Source organism: Pinus tabuliformis, chromosome 7 (assembly GCF_031772625.1).
Source record: "Pinus tabuliformis cultivar Carrire ecotype Pingquan chromosome 7, CPIR1, whole genome shotgun sequence".
In the NCBI taxonomy this organism is placed as follows: Eukaryota; Viridiplantae; Streptophyta; class Pinopsida; order Pinales; family Pinaceae; genus Pinus; species Pinus tabuliformis.
The window spans coordinates 1,233,914,460-1,233,926,373 of NC_142293.1; the positions used below are offsets into that span (position 1 = coordinate 1,233,914,460).

Genomic DNA, 11,914 nt, shown 5'->3' on the forward strand with positions numbered 1-11,914 from the left:
AGTGGGATCTCATAGAACAACCAATCCAAGAACAACCAAGGGAATCTAGAGGTTAAGCCACCTCCACCCTCTCCAAACAGTTATCACACCAAAAATGGTGCTCTAATCACAACTGAACCAAACTTGGAATGCCATCCGGAATCCATCACTATCCTTGAGGAATTTTCCGTCTCCTTGTCTCTCATGCTTTACCACAATCCAATCATGGATCACTAGGCCCTAAACTGAGACCAAACTCTCATACTTTACCTCCATCCAACCCCGGATCACTAGGCCCTAAACCAAGACTTCTCCCTCAGGCTTTACCGTGTATCTCGCCAAAACCGGTCAAGGGATTCCTAGGCCTTTGGGAATGAACCTTGAGACCACCTCCACCACAGATTCTGAAATCCATCCAGCAAACCAAAGCTCAAAATCGAAATAAACATCCCAACACCATGGCATCCGAAAAAAGACAAGGCTAGGCTGAAAACTATTGTCATAACTCGACAAAACCATGCCACCGACAACAAGAGAACCATACACCAACATGCAGAGCCATGCATGTCCAAACCATCTAAGAAATCACACAGGAATTTTGTGCCAAGTCCAGATGACTTGAATTTTGAATTATCTATAAAGTAGACTGCTCTATCTAAATTGTCATTGAATTCTTCAAAGAAAACTCTTCAAAAGGTCATGTGGCAGGTTACTCCTAAATCGAGCAACCATGAAACTTTCCACGAAGCAAGTGAATCATTAAACAAGTATTTAGTTACTCCAATATTGTAATGTTCCACATATAATGAGAAGATTCAGGTGCTTTACCTTTCCGTGGATCTAGTGATTTTCCTTTCTCTTCTTTCCTTTCTTGTTTGATTCTGTCCCAAGAGAGCTTGCATGTGGAAGCAACATGTCCATTTCTATTGCAGAGTATACAATGAATATCAAGTCTTCCTCCTTGGTAATGTTACCCCCCTACCTATATTATTCTTCTTTCCATGTCCTCTTTTTCCACCTATTCCTCTAGAAGAATATTGTGCCTGGTTCTTCTCTTTTTATGCAATGCACACAACTTCTTCAGAAGGCTAAACAACTGCCTTCTTCTTCCCAAAATATTTCTCTCTTTCTACAAACTTCTGCATAAGAGAGTAAACTAAAATCTCCTTAAGTTTTCCACTAGCTTGTAATGATTCAAGATAATGAGAATAAGTGGGATATAGTGCCTTAACGAAAGTTGTGAGAGGAACATCTATTTTAACTCCGGTAGCTTCTATATCATGCATAATAGCTCTGATTTCAGAGGCTAAGGCAAGGGGATCATCATATTTCAATTCAATATTGAAGAGTTTAATCATAAGTTGGACTACTTCAAGCTCAATGTAAGTCATATAAGTCTTTCAACTTCTTTAAAGCTTCAAAGACATTTGTAAATGGTGCAATGTGATGACTCACCTCTTCATTTACTAATGCAACAATCAAGGTATATGAAATTTTGTTCTTTTTCTCCCATATGGTGAGCTCTTTGTCTGAAGTGGGTTTTTTAGGTGATTCCCAACTTCTCATTCACATATTCCTTTCCAAAGTTAATTGAAAATGAGGGTACACTTTATCTTTCTAGACCATTAATGATAGTTCTCTTTGCCAGAGAGAACTACTCAAACTATGGAGATGAGTGAATGCATTATTAAATAAAGTTCAAACAAATAAATACTACAATAATAATCTCTGTAAACGTGCACTAATATTTCAATCAACAACTAGTGTGCAATAGCTCTTTAAATAAGGCAACCATATAGCTAAGAGTTCACCCATTTAATTTAACTCATCTTCAATGCACATATAAACTTTATCGAAATCAATGCACATATAAATCAATTTAACGTTATATTTAACTTCAACATAGAACCAACACACATATAATCTCAACGAAACCAATGTATGTCATCATATCATTATACATGAATCAACATATATGTAATTCAATACATATATGTTCATAGCATATATGTAATTCAACGCATACAATTCACTGTATCTTTAAATAGAACAACCAACCAATACAACGCATATATAAATAGTCCATGCCAACATTACTTACTGCTCAAAGCACACACTCATAGGATTTTAATCAACTCACATGAGATTATTCAATGCATAGTGAGGAGAAACCAACACACAAACCATGAGTGTTAACACACAAACTTCAAGGCTCCATTCCAACGCACAAAGATGAACCAACGGACCAATGTGCACGACCTTCAAAACTCATATACTGCTTTGCTGCATTCAACACACATATCAAGAGCGACCACCATATAACAAGGAAATAACGACCATCTTTTAATAAATGGAACGACCAACGTTATCCCTTTCTTCTAGTCAAACTCTTCAATCTTTGATACCATACTCTCCATTCAATCAATGCTTCAACACTATATTGACTAGTGACAACACATAACTCAACGCACAAAAAACCGACTACACACAGAGTTTTAATGCAGTATTCCAGGGATTCTACACACTATATCGCAGAGAATGAATTAACATGTAGAGACCGGTCACAAAAGGAGGTATCTCCTCGGTTCTATACGTTGTATCCAACAGGTTGGACCAACAATCAACATATTCCAATGCTCAACAGACTAGAGACCTAACACACTGTTCAAACGTAGAGAATAGAGACAAAGATGCATTCAACATTGTATTCAAGGGTTTCAGGGAATCAAGACATATTTTATGTCAAAGGAGAGTAGAGAGCAGAGGAGTCACTTTAACATGAAAAGGCTAAATTGGGATCTGTAGCTTTGATACCATCTTAGGCCAGTCATTGGTAACTCCATGAACGATACATTCTATTAGGAAAATTACTAATATATACAAGGAGAGGGAGATTATTGGAATCCATATTCCAATGTCTCTTCTTCTTCTCATTTTTGTATTTACAATATTTTCCTAATCCCTAAAGATTAGGTCTCGACAAAGAGGAACATAGCCTGTAAATATCTCAATAAAGTTTTTTCCAAAATGCATTATAGGCCTTACAATATTCATCAACACAAATATTAATGGGAATTTCATAAGTTTGAAACTTCACCTCATGGAAAACTTTACGAACAATATTTCATACTACCCTCTAGTAGTGGCGTCATTATTGTTAGAGCTTTTTGCTACAATAACAACATTTTTGGGTAGAGGGTTAGCCATAACAAGCCCTTGAAAATTCCCTATGAGAACTCTTGCAACAAGTGAGGGCAAATGTGGTAGAAATTCAAATTGACAAGGCTAGAATAAGAACAAAAAGGATGAAGGACAAGGGATGTTAAGTAATCTTTAAACCATTCTTACACATTAATCTTAATGTTGCACTCTTTAATGATGCCAATATTGAACCTTGTCCCCTCTAGTGACACCATAAATTAGTGGATACTATTCCACGAGTCTCTATGATTCAAGTCCTATATAACAAATATCAAAATAACATACAAGTTCGTCAACTCAAACTCCTACTGCTTTGATGCCCCTTTTTTCCATGCCAAGAATGGTTCATTGCAACTTAATAATCAAGCAAGTCCACCTTGCGATGAGAACAATCATAACCACGATATGTTTGAAATTTATAACATTGATCCAAATTTCTATCATGACCAACTCTAATGCTTTTGATCGGTAAATTGTCGTGGGTATTCCATTGGACATTTCGTCACAATAGATATGATAAATAAACTAAAATCTACATTATGAAGGTCAAATTCCTTTAGATTATAGATTTGTTAATTACTAATTTTATGCTTATGCATGAAATAAATAAAATGCAGAAAACAGAGAATTAAAATAATAATGACACACCATCCATAATGAACACAAATATTTGCTTTGAATACCGTTATAGAAGAAAATCTAGTTGGAAGGTGAGGCTGCTTTGCTCTCTTTTTTGGTATGGAAATAATGCAAGTACAAAGGAGAAGACACTTTCTATCGAGTTACTTGACACAGGTGTCTTGTTAGGCTGCTACAAAAACACTAACCCCCTTTGTTATGCTTTCTAACCCCCTCTCTTAGTTGCTTTGCTCTACTATAGAACAAAATATAATGGAATAGAATGGAACCCCTAGTCCTCCTAGTGGCCCAATTTTAACATAGCCCGATAAACAACTCTTAACTAGAGCTACAACTTTGATTTTTTTGGGGTCTTTTTCATAGGCTCCACGTGGCTAGCCCCTCATGTATGAGTAATGGGGGATGCTGTGGCATCCACTTGTACCATGATGGTTAAACACAATAGGTTAACTTCTGAGAGGTGTAACCATTTCACACGAACTCCAATTGATGCATTTCTTCCACAATTAGAAATGTCTCTATGTGTAGAACAAAATTAGGGGGCCCAACACATATGTATAGAGTTTTGACTCTTAAAAATGTCATTTAGTTCCACAAAAATAACTTGAAAATTTTGGAAACCCCAAATTCAAACTAAAACTTGCAAAAAATTACTTGTAATAAAAATTGCCCTCATTCCTCCAATTTTTTCACTTTAAAACATCCAAATAAATAATAAACAATATAATAATCCAATCTAAATCAATTTTATTAAAACATGAAACAATTATCTAACACATAATTAATAACAACATACTTTTTAAACACAATATACTTTTAAAAACAAAATATCTACACTTTTAGTAAAGTTTCTCTTAATAAACTATACATGATTAAGAGCATGGATTTCTTCCTAAAAAGTTACAGGTTCAAACCTAGAGAGATAGAGTATGCATGCCTCATAGACTTTTTTTTTTTTTTTTTTAACCACATGGAGATAGAGTATGCATGCCTCATAGTTTTTTTTTTTTAACTACCCATCCTAATCTATGGGAGGAGATAGACTATGCATGCTTCATAGATTTTTTTTTTTTTAACCACATAGTGAATCGGTAATTGCCAGTCCTAATCTATGGGAGACCCAGGATCAATCCTCGTAGCTGCCTCTATAACACAAGGAGTACATCCAACTACCTGCAAGTCGATATACTAAGATCCTATGATTTTAGCAAGAGCTAGACTCACGTGCCGCCAAGATGGGGTCGGGGAATTTGCCCCTTTAGCTATCACCATAGCAGGCCATTGTACTCAATGAAATTTGCACTGCGGTCTCCAGGGTTCACCCAAGTAGTGCCGCCAAGATGGGGTTGGGGAATTTGCCCCTTTAGCTATCACCATAGCAGGCCAGTGTACTCAATGAAATTTGCACTGCGGTCTCCAAGTTTCGCCCAAGTAGACTTACCATCAAACTACACATCAGTGTACATGCATGCTTCATAAAATTAGTAGTCAAATCATTGCATGGAAGTGGGTCCCTTGTCCCACAAACAAAAAACCTCACACACTAATTTAATTTAATGTATAATACCTTAGACCTGATTTTAAAATTAAATAATCATAATAATAACTCATATTTCTCAACGCCCTCTTTACGATATTAACCGAGCATAAGCCCTTTCAAAAACACTATTAACATGGACTATCATCAATATTAAAATTCTCACTACTCTGTATTCGGAGGTTGTTTCAAATCACACTTACATGAAGCAATCAGACATACTTCCTTTCCCCGAGAAACCGCCTCAACGATATAAAACTGTTTCGTAGGCCGTCGTACGCTCTGAGTCTGAATTGCAGTCCCTAGACAGAGTTGAAACAAAATGCCCGAGATGGTTCTGTTCGCAGTATAGGTAGTTCAATTACATTTCGAAGCACAGCAATGGCGGGACAGTCGAAGAAATCAGCGGCCCACAAAGCTAAAGTTCCAAGCCAAGACCTTCATGACGCTGCGAGGGCAGGTGATTTGGAAGGACTGCAAGCAATCTATTTTTCGAATCCAACCGTCATCAACGCACGCGACAAGCATTCTCGTACGCCGTATCCTGCTCTTTTTTTAAAACTGTCCAATTTCTATTAATTTCTGCACAATTCCAAATGTTTTACTTGTACGCTTATCTGGAAACCTAGTGCAAATTGTTTCACAATTTTAGGGCGCATATTTAAAAACTTTGACTGTAAATTTGCTTAGGTTTTGGTAGTTAGGGTTTAATATTCATACTTGATTATGTACGTGAAACACCTCTGCAGTCTTATAATTTATTTGTCAAAATGGCCATGTTTGAAGTACATTGTTTCTTTTATTCAATATACAGACTATACGTAACATTTAAAACAACAAGTAGACTCGGATTGACTTGAAGTGATCAGGGTTTGAACGGGTTACCTTCCGGGTAAAATATCCATTCGCATATATTGCTTTAATTTGCCTGTGTTGTGGTTTTGGAAGGGTTTCGGTTCCCATATGGATTTTATTGGCTTATTTTGCAATTTTGGCCTGTGCCTGTGAATTGCAAAACTATTTTTTTGCCATCCCTTTACTCTTTTTTTTTTTTTCTATAGAGAATTTAAAATATTAGTACATCATTTTACTTTTTCGTAGCACCAATCCAATAGGATATGGTGTAGCCATTTTTTAATTATTTTTATGAGTTTCTCTTATTATCTAAGTGCTTTTTCTGGTTATCAGCATTAGATCTGCAGTAAAAATAATTAGTGTCAATATTAATATTTACAATCTTGAAAGTTTGTGCGTTTCCTTAATATGGTGGAGGCTACATTTAGCGGCATGGTCAGGCCAGACCGAGGTTGCAGAATTCCTTTGCAATCACAAAGCTGATGTTGGAGCAGCTGCAGTGGATGACATGGCAGCCATTCATTTTGCTTCACAGAAGGGACATTTGGAAATTGTTCGCATTCTTTTAAGATCAGGAGCTTCTGTTAATGCTTCTACACGCAAAGGCATGTCGGCACTCCATTATGCTGTCCAGGGAAACCATCTGGAGGTGGTGAAGTTTCTAATACGTAAAGGTGCTAGTTTGAGTGCAAAGACCAAGGCTGGAAAACGGCCCATAGATCTTGCCAACGATGATGAAGTTCGCTCAATCTTGACTTCCCCAGAAAAATTGTCAACAAGTAATAAAGAATCACAAACAAACAAGCCACCTCCAGTATCTGCAACTAATGTGAAATGTGATATTGATAATGTAGAATCTGAGCCAAAAGAATCCTTCATGGAGGAGAAAGAAAGGCCTGCTATTACTCAAGAGAAAGAAGAAGACATCAAAAAGGGCCAAAGGGTGAGAAGCGAGGAAGCATTGGATATTGGTCCTCAGCCTAAAAAGGCCAAAGTTGCCTTAAGTCACCTTGTTGACGACGACACACAAGAAGAATTTTAAATATCCATTATCATAGTTACAAGAGCATTCATGTGCAGTGGGGACACATGGTTACCCAGCCATTGTACTCGCGAAACATTACATAATTAAATATTGCAAATTTGATCCGCATTATGTATGTTGCTAAATAGTGCTTATGAATTGGATGTAAGCGCTATTTTAATGCTTATTGATTTCAAGTTAAGTGCCATTTTGGCTACGCTTTTCTTTGTATATTGCAACTCAAACACGCCTTTTATTTTCGTTTACTTCCTTGGATTTGTGGTTTTCCTTTCAGATTTTACTTATAGCAAATTATACCCTGTATTTTGCCATAACTGTGGCTGGGCACATTTATCTAACTTTGTGATCATTGAGGTTGGCAACATTTATCTAACTTTGTGATCATTGAGGTTGGCATTTCTATGAGACACACTTTATCCAGGTTGGTTCCTTCTGTGCATATTCCTGCACAACTGTGCACAATTATGACATAGTATCTGTTCTAAGCTTCACACTCACTGTGCCATGGACTATATACTAGGCCCTTATGGAGACACAACTTTCTCTTGAATCTTGGATTCAGTTGCTTGAATTCATATAAAGGCAATTCCTTTGGTTGCAAGCATTCCTGTAAATTATGGAAGTTTTGTCACTTCTATGCAGTTTTTGTTGATCTTGTTTGTAAGAGTTCTTCGAGTGGGTTATTTGAGGAGTAGGGAAATAGACGGAGCACAATGGGGAAATTATAGAATTTAGATTCTTTTTACATTCTGCATCTTAAGAGTAATGGATATTCCTCTAACCTCATTTAACAGATGTTTTACAAAGTCTGAAAATTCCATCACATGATTTTCTTTTTTTTCTTTGAGGAAATAATTTCACCCTACCCTCAGACACTTAAGCAAAGAATTGTGACACTAGGACCAGGCCAGGCATCATGTAGCATTTACTCTTCTTCCCTGGAATTTCTGGATGGAAATTGGATCAACTGCCAACCTCAGAAATGGATGTTAACCTGGAAGGACTTGATGGGCATTGATCCTGAGACTTCTGTGGACTTCACACAAGAGCATCCACCAATTGAAGTAATGCTTGGGGCTCAAATTCCATCATAGCAGTGTGCTAACTTGGGTCTTATAAGAGATCCACTGCATTGTTTTTTGGACTGGGGTGATTTATTTGGAACTTACATTGAAAGATTTTGGAAAATATAGGATGTTTTACCCCATGGTTCTTCTAGCAGAAAATGAACTGGGGACTATGCAATATTACAAAATAAGATTTGCACTTTTGGGGCCTTGGAAACTTTGTACGATAACGTGTTGATTTGACAAAATGTTGAACTAGATTTTTGGGTTGCTGTATATTCTTGTAATGGAAAAATGATCAAGTAGGTATTGTTTATTGCATCTCATCTTGTATAGTGTAATCGAAATTTGGTTGTTGCAATTCGATTAGAAAGTAATGATATGCTAGAAAGACTGGCACAACATCTTTTTAGAAATGAGAGCCTATTTTTTCTCCTCAGAAAAATTGCATAATGTATCATGTTAATGAAAATGATACATTCCACCCAGTACTTGTGCCTTGGCACAAATCAGAACTGCGATCCACTAAACTCTTGACCACAAAGATCTAAAGACAGCATTTTGAGCAAAAAATACCATCCTGATGCCATTAAGCCAAGAAATCTAATACACATGCATATTGCAAATACAATACAAGATCAGAAAAGCCATAATGTGCAAATGGACCCACCACCAACCCGCTAAACAAGAACATTGACCAGCAAAAACACAGAGGTTTTGTTAAAATTGGCAACTAGGGCCAAAATTCCACTCTGGACAGCTCATTTGATGAAGATGAGTATTGCATTAAATTTCTTTTCGAGAGGACCAAAATTGACCTAAAGATCACCAAATTTGGATAAAGAAAAATAATTATTTATTCAAAAGAAATTTTATAAGGTATGACCTTATCAAGGCAGAAAAATTTGAAAATTTGAAATTTGAATTTGCTTCCACAAGTATCATGTCTATTTGTATATATAGGTGTCCTCCAACCTCATTTGGAGACACATCGTTAATTTTAGGTATGTTCTATGCTTAGAGCAATTTATTTCAATTTTCACAGTTAGCTCAATATCTTTTCCAGATTAACTTTCACATTAGCATTAAAGTAAACTACAGATAGAACATAAACATAAATCGCAGAAGACAAGCCAAGACGAGGACACAAGGTGTGGCGCCAGCCAGTGACAAACTCCAATGTGGGGAAACCCTTGATCAATTCTTCTTATATGTTCTTCAATAGTTTAGTAGAGAGAGAGAGTATCTGTACATTTACAACAGAAGTCAACACTTCGACTTATCTAGATAAGAGCATAGATCATCTCTAAGAAGATGATACATGAGATCAGTGGAAGACATGCTGCTTGCACTGATTCTCCAAGGTGACTCCTTCACCTATCATTGTGCTGCATCTCGTCATCATGCTGCACCTCACCATGTTGCACCATGATGCATTACTATCCCAGTGTTTGGCACTATTGTTCCTTGTGTGTTTGCTGCACCATGCTGTCACCCATGTGTTTGCTGCACCATTGTTGCTTTGTGTACTCGCTGCACCAAGTACTATACTGCTGTCCTAATTTACTTGCAGCACTATGCTTGCTGCTGTCCATGCTCCACCATGTTGTTGCTGTCCATGCTTTACCATGCTGCTGCTGTCGATGCTTCATCATGCTTGCAGTTGTCCTATTTGCTTGCTCCACCAAGCTTCATTGTTGTCCCATTGTCGTCATGCTTGCAGCTGTCTTATTTGCTTGCTTCACCAAGCTTCATTGCTGTCCCATTGTAATCATGCTTGCAGCTGTCCTATTTGCTTGCTCCACCAAGCTTCATTGATGTCCCATTGTCATCATGCTTGCAGCTGTCCTATTTAGATACATTGTACCTTGGTGTCCATGTATTGATCATGTACAACGATACTGCTGTCCCACTGTAACACTTACAACACACGTTTCCATGCTGTCAAGCTGAGGTGAAGACAAAGCCCAAGCAAGAGTGAAAGTGTGTTAAGTTTAGGTATGTTCTATGCTTAGAGCAATTTATTTCAATTTTCACAGTTAGCTCAATACCTTTTCCAGATTATCAATCACATCAGCATTAAAGTAAACTGCAGATAGAACATAAACATAAATCGCAGAAGACAAGCCAAGACAAGAGGACACAAGATGTGGCGCTAGCCAGGGACAAACCCCATTGTGGGGAACCTTTGATCAATTCTTCTTAGATGTTCTTCAATAGTTCAACAGAGGGGGAGAGAGAGAGATAATACATTTACAACAAAAGTCAACACTTACACTTTCTAGATAAGAGAATAGATCATCTCTACATGAGATCAGTTTAAGACATGCTACTTCAATTGATTCTCCAAGGTGACTCCTTCACCTATCATTGTGTTGCATTTCGTCATCATGCTGCACCTCACCGTGTTGCACCCATCATCACATTGCTGGACCTCATGACCATGCTGTACACATCATATTGCTGCACCATTTGCTTGCTCCATCAAGCTTCATTGCTGTCCCAAGCAATGTTTTACAACTCGGACTCGGCCGAGGATCGACTCCGACTCGGACTCCGACTCGGTAATGACTCGGCCGGCTCGATTTCAATGACTCGGTCGTTGTAAAAAATACATTAAATATTTATTTTTTTTATAAAAAAACATAATTTTAAATATTTTAAACATCATTTTAAAGATTTTCATTCAAGTTTCCAAACACACAACATTATAATATACATGGAAGACAACATATGATCAAAGTAGGCTCATGAACCAATCCATTATATCAAAATGGTACGGTGGTATCCAATGGCAATAGTAAATACATAGTCAACTGTAGTCTGTCATACATGATCAAAGACTCAAGAGTCAAAACAAAATACAAATAACCAAGGAGGCTAGTAGCTACTGCCAGAGGAGCCAAGATCATCTCGACCAATCTCTGGATCATCATCATCAGAGTCAGACAAGGGGCCCCATCAATGACCAGTACTGGCTACTGCTAGAGTTGCCAACATCATCTAGCTCAGTGTTACTTGGGGGCAGGAGCGGAAGTGGGGAGCGAGAGTGAAAACGGGAGCAGAAGCGACATTTTCAGAAGCTCCAGGTTTGAGAGCGAATCCCAGAGGAGTTCAACAACCAATGTCACTAACATCAAGGTACACAGAGGGATTGGTGCTCTTGATTAAATACGAGTTCCATACCCTAATACATGACAAAATTCAATGGAAACATTGCAATCCTCCAATCCTAAAACCCTGAAAAAATGATAAGTCTGCTGGATTTTGAATGAAATCTAAAATTCTACTTTTTCCATATGAAATCCAATGAGGCTGGAACCACTCTTAAACATCCTGAGTCATTTCATGGTAATGTTAAAAATTTAAGTAAAAGGATGAAAATGAAGATTAAGGAGAATGTCACTTTTACTTTAAGAATTTAACATTACCATGAAATTTGAACATCATATCAATACTAGGAGAGGGGAATGGACCCCAAATAGCACTTAACCAATTTAGAAAACACCTTGGAGTCCCCAACAATCAGCCAAATGTTAAAAAGTTAAAAAAAAAATAGAAAAATCGTTGTTTCTTTGGGTGACTGGCTGA

At 37.3% G+C, this 11,914-nt stretch overlaps 1 protein-coding gene across 1 annotated transcript; it reads left to right on the top strand.

The window, feature by feature from the left end:
- Window positions 1-5,489: 5,489 nt before the first annotated feature.
- LOC149251842 (Ankyrin repeat family protein) lies at window positions 5,490-7,466 on the top strand. Its single transcript, XM_089459594.1, has 2 exons — window positions 5,490-5,895; window positions 6,629-7,466. The coding sequence occupies exons 1-2, from the start codon at window positions 5,738-5,740 to the stop codon at window positions 7,251-7,253; spliced, it is 783 nt and encodes a 260-aa protein (XP_089315720.1). The 5' UTR covers window positions 5,490-5,737; the 3' UTR covers window positions 7,254-7,466.
- The last annotated feature ends 4,448 nt before the right edge of the window (window positions 7,467-11,914 follow it).